Source organism: Aegilops tauschii, chromosome 3 (assembly GCF_002575655.3).
Source record: "Aegilops tauschii subsp. strangulata cultivar AL8/78 chromosome 3, Aet v6.0, whole genome shotgun sequence".
In the NCBI taxonomy this organism is placed as follows: Eukaryota; Viridiplantae; Streptophyta; class Magnoliopsida; order Poales; family Poaceae; genus Aegilops; species Aegilops tauschii.
Window position 1 is genome coordinate 478,201,423 of NC_053037.3, and position 14,668 is coordinate 478,216,090.

General features: G+C 44.3%; 2 protein-coding genes and 1 non-coding gene across 3 annotated transcripts; 1 reads left to right on the forward strand and 2 right to left on the reverse strand.

The window, feature by feature from the left end:
- Positions 1–2,221: 2,221 nt before the first annotated feature.
- LOC120962272 (U2 spliceosomal RNA) lies at positions 2,222–2,418 on the forward strand. The gene has a single exon (XR_005753112.1). It is a non-coding gene; the product is annotated as a U2 spliceosomal RNA (small nuclear RNA).
- A 1,230-nt stretch (positions 2,419–3,648) lies between these two features.
- LOC109777702 (transcription initiation factor TFIID subunit 12b) lies at positions 3,649–8,561 on the reverse strand. The gene is given in 9 exon segments (XM_020336279.4): positions 3,649–4,008; positions 4,459–4,659; positions 5,123–5,187; positions 5,267–5,345; positions 5,472–5,546; positions 5,780–6,280; positions 6,745–6,954; positions 7,798–8,399; positions 8,402–8,561. Coding segments are annotated over 8 exon segments (1,854 nt in total). The 5' UTR covers positions 8,550–8,561; the 3' UTR covers positions 3,649–4,008; positions 4,459–4,485.
- A 558-nt stretch (positions 8,562–9,119) lies between these two features.
- On the reverse strand, positions 9,120–10,672 carry LOC120975938 (uncharacterized). Its single transcript, XM_073511954.1, has 2 exons — positions 9,791–10,672; positions 9,120–9,704 (listed from the first exon to the last, which is right to left on the reverse strand). Exons 1-2 carry the CDS (start codon positions 10,670–10,672, stop codon positions 9,120–9,122), a joined length of 1,467 nt encoding a protein of 488 aa, XP_073368055.1.
- Between the last annotated feature and the right edge of the window lie 3,996 nt (positions 10,673–14,668).

Genomic DNA, 14,668 nt, shown 5'->3' on the forward strand with positions numbered 1-14,668 from the left:
TGAAAAAAGTTATAAATTCAAAAACAACTTCTTGAATTTGAAAGAAGTACGCCAATTTTTAAAAATTTCATGTATTTCAAAAAGTGCTTATTTTAGAAATGTTCATGATTTTAAAAAAGGTCATGAATCTGAACAATATTTGCGAATTTGATATTTTGTATTGATTTGAACTCTTTTGTGAATTCAAAAAACACAAACAAATTTGAATTTTTTGTGAAAATTTAAAATGAAACAAGAAATTGCACTTTTTTACAATATATATGCAAGAAATTGTGCTTTTCTATACTCAAGAATTATGTGCAAATCACTGCCATATGGCTTGGTACCGACAAAAGCAATATTGTAAATTTGTGTACGGCTGAAAAGCCGCCTTAAGTAGTTAAGTAATGAAATCTCTCAACCTTCCACAAAAGAAAGAGATTAATCACTACCACATACAATACAAACCAAATGATTTTCATTAGTTATAACGTATGTACGCTCAAATTTTATTTTACTTTTGCGAGAAGATACCGCACACTCAACAGAGTATATGACGTTCAGCCGTTCAAGAGTATGACGGTGGAATGGATGCATGCAACACAAGTCATCGTGTTGTTTAAACCGACAACAAGGTCCATTGGTTCGAGTACATGTTCAACTGTTCGAATGGCCGTGGGCACTCGACGTCGGTCCAGTGATGAAGTCGACCATATCCACCCGCCCACGGGGCAGCATCGCAAAGGGCGGAGACGGCCGCGGCCGAAGGAGCGAGCAATGACCATGGATGGCTCCTGGAAGCTTCGGAGTAGGACGAGACGGCAGGTTTGTGCGCTAGCGACTTGGAATTCAAGCCTCGTGTGACGACGGCCTGCTTGCGAGCTGCGGCTGAGTAGCACGCGATGCCTTTTCTTGAGTCCCCCTGCTCGACGCCCGCGTGCGTCGATATGACGACCTTTCACTAAATAGCGCGCAAAACGGGCCGACCCGTTAGCTGGCGTCGTATGTAAAACTTCAGTAATTAGGCAAAAATTACATTAACGCGTGGAGTCGAACTAACTACCTCCAGGCAGGAAACACCGTCGGGAGCCAGTTTGAGGTAGCAACCATGGTCAGCTTTATTGCAACGCCAAGGTATAAGTACTAACAAGTAATGGCACATCCGTTTTTTCCTTCAAAAATTTCAGTATTTCTTGAAAAAATGTGAACAATCTTTCTTAATAAATGCGAATAATTTTGAAAATGTGAATACATTTCAAAATTAGAACAAACCTTTATAACATGTTTCTTTTTCAGAAAAGTGAACAAAAACTGAAAAACATGCACAAAATTCTATATATGCTGAACAATTTTAAGTGTACATTAATTGTTTTTGTAATATAAACTGAATTTTTTAATATACATTGAACATTTTTGTAATATTCACTTAGTAATTTTCGAATACACATTGAATATTTGTGTAAAATGCGCTTAAAAAAATTCAAATACACAGTGAACATTTCTTAGTATTCATTGAAAAAAGTCTTAAAATATGATGAACATTTTTATAATGTACGGTGAACTTTTTGTAATAATCATGAACATTTTATTAATGTATTATGAACATTTTTGTAATACATGATGAACATTTTTATATTGCATGGTGAACTTTATCGTAATATACGGTTAATATACGATGAAATTTTTTGTTATACACGGTGAACACACACAAAATGAGAAGAAAAAACATAAAAGAAAATAAACGAAAAAGGAAAAGAATGAAAAGACAAAGGAACAAAAAAATCCAGAACAAAACCATCAAGAACTTGCAAAACATGGAAAAACCGAAGAAAAAAGCCACAGAATAAAAACGAAGAAAAAACCTGCAGGAAACATCGAAGGAAGCTGCAGCTAACGACTAACAGGCGAATCCCGTACGTGGGCCGGCCCAACCGAACGATCGCCTCAGCGAAGGCACGATCTTTTGATGCTAACGAGCGTGAAATAGGATCTGCCCCTTTTCTTCTCGTCACCCCTCCCGATCTGGGCCTGGGCTCCCCGTCCATCTTTCAGTCGGTCAGTTCAAGTCAAAGCCCATCGGGCTGCGGAAACAAAAGCCCACCCGCGGTTAGCTTCAGCGAACCCGGTGCGGGTGCGTGCGAGGAGCAGAGGTTGGTCGTTACGTTTAGTCCCACATCGCGCAGCGAGAGGGACTGAGGGGGTCGGCGAGGCTATAAGGAGGGGGTGGCGTGGGTTGCAACTCATACCTTTCTCGGCCTTTTGGCTAAGATCAAGTGTGGTATCTGTTCTTATCAGTTTAATATCTGATACGTGGGCTAAGTGCCCACAACGATATTAAATTTATTTTTTATGGGGAAGGGTCCATCATAGTGGCTTGCCACTGGGGCCCTCATGTGTCGCCCAGGTGTTGCACTGCTGCCTAGGCCCGGCGCACCCCAACCAAATCAAAAGAAAAAACTTTGTAAGTTTGAGCCGTTTTTCTCTGGAGCTCACTTCAGAGCTGAAACGAACGCAAAGTTCTCTCCAATCCTTTTGCAGCAACCTCCATTTTCTCTCCTTGATGCTCCTCTCCTCTCTATAAACGACCGAGGCAACCTCTTAAAGCTTCCAGTAGTTTTGCTGGAATACAGGGTGCGAAGTTTACCTGGATAGCTGAAATTGTAAGCTGTTGTTAGGATGAGAAGAGTAGGCAGATGAATGATGAATCAACTTGAAAGAAAGATACTTACCTGCTGCAATCCTTGCAAGAACCCAAAAATATACAGGTTCAGGTTGAGAGGATACTCAGGTAATATCTCCTTGAGTGCAAACTTCGGACAAAATGGATGGAACAAAGCAGAGATAATTGGATACTACTCCCTCCGTTCCTAAATATTTGTCTTTTCAGAGATTTCAAATGGACTACCACATTCGGATGTATATAGACATGTTTTAGAGTGTAGATTCACTCATTTTGCTCCGTACGTAGTCACTTGTTAAAATCTCTAGAAAGACAAATATTTAAGAACGGAGGGAGTACTATATGACACTTCGATTCCCTTCCAAAATTGCCATTTCCAACTTGGCAACAGGAAATTCTACACGTTCTTAAGACCATAGCAGTTTTGTAATCCAATCTTCAGATGTTACCATCTCAAGACAGAACTCTCAGAGCATAAAATAAATGAGTGGGCGACATAGACAGATATGATAAGAAAATTTATCCAGATTCCACCGGCTCCAGCCATCGGTTTGGAACTCAGGACCAGACAAGGCACTGCCCTAGCTGCATGATGAGCACAAACACAGGAGATGTGTAATCACAAGGGTTGATTGTAAATACACCCATGTAAGATTGGCTATCGGTTCAATCTTGAAGCCAGAAATGAATGTGCTTTTTAAATATGATTTGTTTCCTTTTCTCATAGTGAAACAAATAGCCGGCAGAGCTGAAGATGCCGCCATGTTTCCTCTTTTTTCTGTATAAAGTCGTGTGTACTACCGTGAGCTTTAGACCAACCTGCCATTGCTCAAGCTCTTGCAGCCACATAAATTCAGTAAACCATTTACCTCTAATATTTGCACAAACATATCTGTCTCACCTTACCACCCACCACTGGAAATGCAGCAACGAGGATTAATGCCCTGATAGCACACGGCAAGTTTGTAGTATATGCACAAGCTTGCCAATTTCCTTGCGGCACGCGGCAACAGCATAGCACACGAATATATATATGTATAGCCTCCATGTCTGCATAAAAGCATTCAAAACGGAAGAAGAAGGGGCTGCCCCGTTTGCAAAACGTTATGTACAACGAACATGGGGAGCTACAAAGATTCATGGATAACAAGGTTACAGGCGACTCATGCAATTGCCCGTTGCAAATGACCCAGTCAGCTAGCAACTGTTTTTTTTTTCCTTCGACTTTGAGACAAGCAGCCGGTCTGGACAGGTAAACGATCGGCCATCGTTATGTCCGCAGATGCTCGTATATCCACTGTGCTTCCGTCCCTTGAGTTAGACCATTGGTGAGTTGTATGTCCTAGAGCCTGCACTGACAATTTCAACTGGTCAGACGCGAGCAGAATGATGCAACATCGTGTGATACAACAAGCACAAGAAAGAATATATGCAAGAGTGGAAGCTTTTTGCTGTGTGTGCTAATTATTTGAGATTGTAAGAACATGTTGATAATAGAAGGTCTTCACTGCACGATCATGCCAATATCACTACCACTGAATGCAACTCTACGTAGTCAGGGGTATTTGTTCAGACATGGATTAATCAATTATGCACCAATTGGTGGCATCTAGTAATATTCCAGATGTGACATAACGTGTGATTGCAGCAGAGATTTCCACGGTCATCCTACCAGAAGGCTCTCAATAGATTGTTATGATCCACATCTCCCAACCATTAAAGATTGTTCGGGCTTACCAGCAGTGTTAAAACAAGAATAAAAACAGGTTTATCTGCCGAAACAGTGGACTTGAAATTACCTTCCACCGAGGGGAACAGCACAGAGCTCAGAAACGAGGAACTTTTGACAGAGGACCCACTGTAGATGTTGCTGAAGGATCTGCAACCGGACCTCTTGTCTGATGGTTGGCAATTGAATTATTAGCAACTAATTTATTGCTTGCGCTTCTAACTCCAGCAGCGTCACACTCTGGCTGTTGGGGATCCACTACTGCCTTTACCTGTTGCAGTTCTACAATCCAGTCAACCTTTTGTTTGTGGATGTTAAAAGCAGAGGCGCAGATGCAAGTAGAAGCGATTACGAAGAAGGCACATTCATTTCAAAAAATACACCGCACACATTAAAGTTAATATTTTTTTTCCATGTTAAAAGAGCAAAGACTATTTCAGTTTTCAGACATGACCACAAAATGAGCAGATTAACATAGTCAATGGAGGCTGAAACTCCATCAGGTACTAACTGTTTGTACTGTGTGAGAGACTACCGGCTTGTCAACTTCGAAATCTGGAAAAGCCCCAAACATACAGCAAATTTACTGAAATAGTCAGGACAGTGCCATGGCTAGTAGAGTTCAGTGGGATTTGTGCATAGCACAAATGCATACATACTGAATATAATGGGATAACAGCATCGTGGCGATTTCATATAGAACATAAGTAATGGCAAAATACCCTTCATCTTACATAATTTCTCTGTGGATGCTTGTCTTCCTTCGAAAAACCAGGAACTGTCAGATGCCAATTTCTCTCTGCGTGAAATCAATACTGAATATATAAGCACAAAAAATTGCTTGCACCACATGAAAGAGAGACAGAGAGAGAGCATACGTAAGTGCAGCAACACATCCTTGGCTTCCAGAACGGATGACTTCCTGTGCTTTGCCAGGGTACACGCAAATGCAGTCACCTAGTGACAAACCCAAGTCAGGCAAATCACAAGATTCTCCAGCAGATAATTATGACCAAAACCAGAAGAAAACACTACTATAACTCTGAATCAAATACGGGACGATCTACAAAGAATGAACAATACCGATTCAATGAAGTCATCAGCAATCTCTAAAACCAAATCTTCCACTTCTGGATCAAGTTTGCCGAGGGGATCCACCTGAAATAAGGATTTCAAATTCAAATACGGACCAGAGTACAGTCAGCCACAAACTGAACATGCATTTTTCCTGAAAACATTAATCACATCTCGCCAACGATATACTCCCTCCGTTCCAAAATAGATGACTCAACTTTGTACTAACTTTAGTACAAAGTTGGGTCATCTATTTTGGAACGGAGGGAGTATAAGTTAAAATGCATGTTCCCAGAAAAGGCGAAGCCGTTAATTACCTGTGCAACCAAGTCTTGTATTTTTCTCTTCCCAAGAAGTTGGTTAGTTCCTTCTGCTCCTTGACTTCCACTTCCACCAGCCATAGTCCCCCCTGACAAAGGCGTGCCTGGCTGCGATCCTGTCAAGTTTGCAGACTTCTGGGAGCCAGATGCTGACATCCTTGGAGATTGTTGCTGTTGCTGCTGCTGAAGCTGCTGCATAATGTGCTGCTGTTGCAACAACTGCTGGGCATTGAGATGCGGTGAATGCTGTTGTTGGGCTTGTGCAATCTGGTGTGGAGTCAGTCCTTTCTGAAGTTGTTGCATCAATAGCATCCTTTGCTGCTGCTGAATTTGATGTTGAGATGGCGAGGCCAAAGATGATTGCATTTGCTTCAACCACTGCTGCTGTTGTTGCGAAGGTGACATTTGCATCATCTGCCCATTCTGTGACACTCCAGGCAGTTGTGAGTTTAATCCTGTGATCGATGCTGTTCTCGACAAGCCTTGAGCAACTCCCTTCTGATAAATGGACCGATATCAAATTTAGGTTGTGGTCCTTGGCAAAAAGAAACTACCGCAAAACATGAAAGCCTTTGCAAAACCGAGACAAACAAGTGACTATGGCAGCATGCAACATGTGGATAGCAGATGAGATAAACCCTGGCTATGAGAACTCATACTCGTGTAACATGGAGCACAAAAAAACATGAGTAAGCACACACAATATCTCAACTTCTGTTTGGTTCATTCCTTGTGCCATAAGAATTTCATATTGCCCCGTAACACTGAATAAAATGCGGCAGAGATATTGGTTATTGCCTCGGACGATCTTCCAAGAACCTTTTGCTTAATCATAGCATCCAAACACTAGAACCACCACGAGGCCATGGACAGATATTACACCCAACATACTTGAGAAAAGAATGCAAGGGAACCCAAGATAATTACTTTCGCTTATACAGATCAAAAGTCATTAGAGGTACCTGCGGAGATAGTGCAGCTTGCTGCGACGCTTGCTGCGGCCTCATTTGGGCCTGGGCAAAGCGTTGTTGAGCATATGGAATAGTTCCATTTGGTCTCATCTGGTTCATCCCCAAAGTACCCATGACTCCCATGGATTGCATCCCTTGCAACGCTTGAGCTGCGTTGGCAGTATTAAATTGTGCACCTTGTACCATGCCTTTTTGCCTTGGCTGCAGTAACAGGAAAGGTTAGTTACACTGCAAGGCTTATAACCAGCTGCAGGTAGACAGCAAAGACAAGAGTTACAAAATACTAGTGTTAAAAAATGGAAGACCTTACTCTGGGGCTAGAAATTTGGTCTTTATTTATTTATGAGCATCTAGTCTTGAATTCTTACAAACATAATGACCAACATTTACTATTCGAATGAGTTGCCAGGAGATTCTAGGTGTAAACGAGATGTTCACTTTTATTTAATTTGCAATGCACCATCGCACCCAATAGGTGACATCCTTCCCTCTCTCCATGCCATGGGAGCAACAAATGACTTTAAACGAATTCAAAATTCCGGATCCATGAACCATTTATTTTTACCCCATCTGGTCCTCTAAAAGCTGTCGTTCTGGACACCGATACAATCTTCAAAATACAACTTTGATTATTAGTTTCTATTATAATATGCTATCTATTTATCAAATACAACATGGTTGTGCATCGTGGTATTTTTGGAGGCAGATGCCGACGAGTACACTAAAAAGTTTTAACCAGACTCACATCACACGTAAATAGCTATATGATTTTCAATCCTATTCTTGCACATTTAATTTTATCCAGACATTTGGATGGATTACCTATAAGATGATAAAAAACTGCCTCCATGTATGAATGTTACACAAACACAAATGCAGTGATAAGAAAACAAGCAATGGTTAACCACAATTAATCGTGATCTTCCGAGAAAAAATGATTTATAATTAAAGGCGTAGTTTTCCCTCTTGTTAAAAGTGGCATTTATGCATGATAAGGCTAATGTGTGATATTCAGATCAATTATGCCCCAAACCCCAACTTCACCTGTGCCATCATTTGTGACTGGAGCCCGTAGTGTGCAGCAGAAGCCGCGCTGCCCTGCCCTTGCATCATCCCCAGCTGCCCCTGACCAAGCATTGCAGCGCGGGCCGCCAGCTGCTGCTGCTGCCCCAGCTGCGCTCCGCCACCTGAGAAGCTCATCTGCCCTCCGTACATCCTGGCCGTTGCCGCGGAGTATTGTGGAAGCTGGCTGACAGCGGCGAGGCGGGAAGCCGAACCCGAGCGCTGGATCTGGCCGTAGCCTCCGGCGCCGGCCACTGCCTGCGTGGGCGAAGGCGCCTGCAACTGCTGCGGACGAGGCGGGAAGTCCGCGGACCCTCCGCCCGCAGCTGCCGCGGCTGGATCGAGCTGCGGGGAGGAGATGACGGAGAGGTCGGAGACGGTGGGGGAGGGCGGGATTTGGGGGGACAGGAGGGAGTTAGGGTTGGAGTTTTGCGGGGCGGAGGCTGAGCCGCCGAGCTGGTCGGGCTGCGGCGAGACGATGGCGGCCACGGACGGCGGATCCGCCATGGCGGGCGGGGTGTAGGGTTTCCGCGGGCGGCGGTGGCCGGAGACGACGCGGGGTGGACGGTCGCGTGGAGGGCCGGGGAGTAGGTGCCGGTCGTGTGGGACAGTTTGACGTGTGCGCGTAGTCTTTTCCTGATCGAGTCAGAAAGTATTTGGGTCACTGACAGGTTGGCCCACGCGATCGTTTTTCCTTTCAGAGCACCAGCCATACGCATGACACGCAAATCCATGGACGCTCACCGTCTTCCTTGGTGGTGTACCTTTAGTTATTTTTCGAGAAAGCAAGCGTGCGTGTATACCCTTTCTGTTTATGTTTCAGTGAAATGGCTTACCACACTTGCTGCTTAGAGCATTACTAGTAGAACTCTCAAACCCTCAAATCTTTAAAGCAGTTTTAAGAGTTGAGAAGTGCCACTTTTTGACACTTTTAAGGGTTGAAAAACAGGGGCAAATACTAGAACCCTTAAACCTAACCCTTAAACTGCTTTAAGGATTAGATTTGAGGGTTCTAGTCTTTGCCTCGACCCCAACCTTTAAATCTATCATTTGACATCTCATAATTTATGACAACAAGAACACAATCAACTTCCAAACAAACTACCAAATGACAATCATTGATGCATGGTTTAATAGTTTACATTACAAAATCATCATCTTCCTCCTCTCATCGGCACCATCACCAAAAAGTTGCACCTCGGCGCCATCTCCTAGACCACAAGCGGGCTCCATCAAGCATCTCCATCGGCACCGGTGGAGTCGTACACACCGCCATCACCACAACTACTCATCGGAGTGTCACCTCAAAAAGTAGAGGACGCAACACGGAACATCCTCTTCCTCTCTGCGATGTCCTCCTTGGTGTCCTTCCACCATTGCAATTGGTCTTGATCCATGTCCTTCTTGGACATCATAATGTGCTCTTTCTCTTCCACCATGAGTTCTTTCCATACCTTTGCCTCTTTGAGCTTGATCATCCTCTCCTCCAACTCGGCCGTGCGCTTTGCTTCTTCACGCTTTGCTTCAACTTGTGCAAGCTTGACCTCTTTCTTCTTCTCGGTGATAAGAAGTTTCGTCTCCAATGTCTTCGTTGTCAATTCCTCTCTTGCCTTCATCATGTGGTCCATCTTCTCCCTTAGGCTTGACGCCTCTTCTTCCATCTTCACCCTTAGCTTGCCCTTCTTGGTTCCCTCGGGCTTGCCCAAGTTCCTCTCCTCCTCATCTTCACTATCATCCATCCTTAGCATTGCCGACTCCTTGGGTGCGGTCTCTTGATCCCTCAACTTCCACTTGTCAAAGGTTTGAAGAATTGACCAAACATGCTTAAATGGGAATGGCTTGCCCTTGGAAGCGGCCATCTCCTTGTACCTCATGCCGGCAATTGTCTCCTATCAACCACACATAAATCACATAAGAACCCACCGATAGCATAGTGCACACACATAATCAAAATAGTGAAGAAATATGTACTCACATAGTCGCTCTCCACGGTTCCACTAGGTGGTGCATCCCTCACTTGGTCCATGGCCGCACTCCAACGAGCACAAGCGGGCTTGATCAACTCCCACCGGCCTTGAAGCGACCGGAAAGTGCGATGGATGAACCCACTATTCTTCGGCTTGATCCTACAATAGACGTCCTCGATCCTTTGCCAATACCGTTTACCGGTTTGATCGGTGCCGGTGGTTGCATCCATTCCCACAGCCGCCCAAGCACGAACCAAGAGGACATCTTCCGGCTCGGTGTAGTTTGTCGACCGCGCGTGTGGGCGGGAAGCGGCGGTGAATGCCTCCTCCCCTATCTCGGCCACCTCCTCCTCGTCATCCCCTTCATCCTCCTCATCTTCCTCCTTTTCCTCCAAGTCGTCACCAACCCTAAAGGGGTCTAGGGGCGGAGCTCCGAGGTCCACCTCCGCGTTTTGGAGGAGGTCCATGAACGAGGATGGGGTTGCCATTTCCTCGAACACCTCGTGCGCGGCGGGAGGAGGTTCGGCGACGGCGGCGGGCGGGGCCGCGGGCTTGTTCCGCTGCGCGGGCTTCTTCCGCGGCTTGGTCACGGCCGGGGACGAGCCGGCGACCTTGGAGGCCGCCCCTCGCGGCCCATGAGAGGCCGCCTTCGGCCGGCTCTTCTTGGTGGCCGGGGCGGGCGCCGGGGCGGTGACGGTGGCCGGGGCGGGAGCCAGGGAGGCGGCAGGAGGAGGTGCGAGGCCCGCCCGCCGCCGCTTGGCCCCGACGTGGGTCGCCGCCACCACGTCGGCCACAGTCGGGTGGGCGGGGGCGGGGGCGGGCGCCGGGGTGGGCGAGGCGGGTGGGGCGGGCGTGGCGGGCGGGGGTGCCGCGGCGGCGGGGCCCTCCATGGCCGGCGCGGCAGGAGGCGGCGGGAGGCGGCGGGAGGAGGAGGCCGGGAGGAGGAGGCAGTTGGCTCCCGCGCGAGAGAGGAGGAGAAGTGCGGGTTGGGGGAGATTTTCCTCTCAACCCCTACTTCTTCAGGTTGCAAAGTGGTTTGAGGGTTGGACCTTTAATTTTTTTTACGGGTTTGAGGGTTTAGAGGTTCTAGTCTACGGCGTTTTTTCAGCGAAAACTGTAAAAAAGCGGTTATTTTTAGGGGTTTGAGGGTTTGAGGGCTCTACTAGTAATGCTCTTAGTACTCTTACTAGAAGTGAAAGTGCGCTTTGCTGTGTCGTTGAATTTCAGTAACCAATTGAGTGCAGTACACAACCATCAGGGAATTCGGAAATTTTGGATACTGTAATATATAATATATGTGAACTCTATGGAAAGAGTATAACTAAATTTGAGATCTGGTCTTTATTTAAAAGAAAAATACTCAGAAACCATCCATCTTGTTGTAACACTTGACATTCCAGGGATTTTCCCAGTAAGCTATTATATGCATATGTCCAATCACCGGAGATTCCATTAGTACAATTTTGATTCTGCGGAACACAAGAGGACCTGATCCCATGGATTTCATTGATCTTCACTGTGATTGCCGTTAAAGCGCAATGAGGAGCAGCAGGCAGATTCAAAGGCTTCAGTTGAGCGAGCAACAAGTTGTCCACCATGAGTGCATTAAAGCAGTAATTATGTACAGACAAACATTGGCAAGAAGTGTTCATGGAAGTATTAGCATTAGCATAAGAGATAACCGAGTGAACAATTGTGTGAGTTTTAATATGTGAACATTTCTTCATTTCCAGATGCGTAATATAAGGCACAAGACATAAAAAGATCTGAATGAGAGCTCACATTTGTTACCATGACTTGGAGGCATTTTAGAAGAAGTTCGATCTTTTGTCAGTTAACCCAACTAATAACTAGGCAAAATAGCTTCGGATTGTGACAAAAGAACATGAGTTCAACATTTTCAAAGTTACAGTGATCATAGAGTTCCAAGTTCAAGGATAGCATCGATTCTTCTACGAATTTGCAATATAGTAGCAAGAGATAAACAAAATTCTGATCGATTGGTAAAATGTTTTTGTTTTCCCAATCAGTCTGGTGGTTCACATAGGTTGTGCAGAGTGATTAACGCTTGCGAAAATATATAATAAATATTTTGAGCAAATATTAGAATTACTTTTGTAACCTAATATTACATGCTTATGTACATTATTTCAAAACTAACTGGACAAAAGAGAGCAAGTAGTATTCTAAAAATCCACAAGAACACAAGTAACTGAACGCTACCAGAAGCACACACACATGGACATTGTCAAGTGAATGGGGTAATATAAGAAAAAATGTAGAATTACTGCAATTTCTAATTCTCCATCAGATAAACAGATCTTTAGTAACAAAATACAAAGCACGACGGGTCTTGCTACTACTACTGGTAAGGATTCAATTACGTAGTGCAATCCAAACTTTGTATTTATGCTCACATAGTGAAACCTCGTTCCTATTGTCAGTCATACCAGAATAACCATAATAAAAGAACTGCATTCCTTAGTAATGCTAATTCAGTACATCATCCGTAGCCAAACCAAAGTTGGTTAATTTAGTGTTCTAACTACTGAATGAAACAAAAAATATACAGTTAAGAAGTAGCGTAAAATATTTTAAGGTCATTGGAGAAAGATGCAGAAACAAAGACAGTGAAAAGAACATACTTTCTATTATGCAGTGAGATATATGTATCAAATTCATCTTCCATTGAGCATTTTTGTTATATGTTTAGCTCATGATGCACTCAGTTCGAAGAGTATCGAAATCCTTATTTCATGATGCAAAAGTATGCACCTGTAGGATCGAAAGTATGTATAGAGGGGGGTGATTAGACTACTTGACCAAATAAAACCTAACCTTTTCCTAATTTTAGTTGTAGGCAGATTTTAGCAATTCTAGCAAGTCAAGTATCCCCCTACACATGCAATTCTAAGAGTGTAGTAGCGAAAAGTAAAACATTGCACATGTAAGTAAAGGAGGGGTTTGGAGATTTCAAACGCAATGAAGAAACGATGATTTTTGGCGTGGTTCCGATAGGTAGTGCTATCGTACGTCCACGTTGATGGAGACTTCAACCCATGGAGGATAACGACTGCGCGAGTCCACAGAGGGCTCCACCCATGAAGGGTTCACGAAGAACCAACCTTATCTATTTCACCATGGCTTCCGTCCACGAAGGACTAGCCTCACTCGGGTAGATCTTTAGAAAGTAAGCGATCTCCTTGCCCTTACAAACTCCTTGGTTCAACTCCACACGATCTTGGAGGCTTCCAAGTGACACCTAACCAATCTAGGAGACACCACTCTCCAAAAGGTAATAGTTGTTGTGTTGGTGATGAACTCCTTGCTCTTGTGCTTCAAATGATAGTCTCCTCAACACTCAATCTCTCTCTCTCTCTCACATAGATTTGGCTTGGGTAGGAGAAGGATTGGAGTGGAAAGCAACTTGAAGAGGCTAGAAATCAAGGTTCAAATGGTAGGGATGGAATCTCTTGATCTGAACACATGAGCAGGTGGTTCTCTCTCAGAAAATGAATGGTGGAAGTTGTTTTTCGTTCTGATGGCTCTCTTAGAGAGTACGTGGTGGTGGAGGGGTATAAATAGGCAGCACCAAAAATCCAACCGTTACAAGCTTTTGACCAAACTCGGTGGGACCGGAGTGATAATCTCGGTGAGACCGACTAGTGCAAAAGACTTGACCGTTGGCATTTTCGGTGAGACCGATTATACCATCTCGGTGGGAGCGAAGTGTAAGGTGATACGTCTCCAACGTATCTATAATATTTGATTGTTCTATGCTGTAATATTATCATTTTTGGATGTTTTACAATCATTTTATATTATTTTTTGGGACTAACCTATTGACATAGTGCCCAGTGCCAGTTGCTGTTTTCTGCTTGTTTTTTACATCACAGGAAATCAATACCAAACGGAGTCCAAACGCAATGAAACTTTTTGTGGATTTTTTCTGGACCAGAAGACACATCTTGGGCCAAAGAAGTACCAGAGGGGTGCTCCGAGGGGAGCACAACCCACCAGGGCGCGCCTGGGGGCCCAGGCACGCCCAGGTGGGTTGTGCCCACCTCGGTGGCCTCCCGCACCGCCTCTTTGCTGCATTATTTATTTATTTATTTTATCTCACGTTCCCGCGTGATCTATTTATCCAATCTACTACTCCCTCTATCCTAAAATAAGTGACTCAACTTTGTATTAACTTTAGTACAAAGTTGAGTCACTTATTTTGAGACGGAGGAAGTACAATTTACCTATCTTTTTACCCGTGAGGGATTGAACACCTCTCTTACGTCGGGTTGCAAGTATTTGTTCTTTGTGTGCAGGAGCTGTTTACGTGGTTCTCCTACTAGTTCGATAACCTTGGTCTCATCACTGAGTGAAATACCTACCGTAGCTATGCTGCATCATCCCTTCCTCTTTGGGGAAATACCGACGTAGTTCAAGCCGCATCAAAAGGAATTTCTGGCGCCGTTGCCGGGGAGACATCATCAACATCTTCCAGATTCCTAATCACAAATCTCATCTCCTTGTAATTTACATTATTTGCCATTTGCCTCTCGTTTTCCTCTCCCCCACTTCACAAAAAAATTCCATTTTATTCACCCTCTTTTTCGTTCGCCGTTTCCTCGTTAGATCTATCTTTTTTGCTTGTAATCATGAGTGATTTCGGTATGGCAGAAACAGATGATAGCCTAACTCCTAAAATTGGATGATCTGGCAATCTGGATGCTAAAACTTTTGTTTTGGGGTAAGGGAATGTTATACGAGAAGAGCGTATCCAAGAATTTTTCAATTGTGTTGGAAATTTAAGTCTTGATGATGTTCCTATACTTAAGAGGACTAAATCTTATGTAGAAGCTATTTCAACACTAGTTCTGAAACTTGAAAAT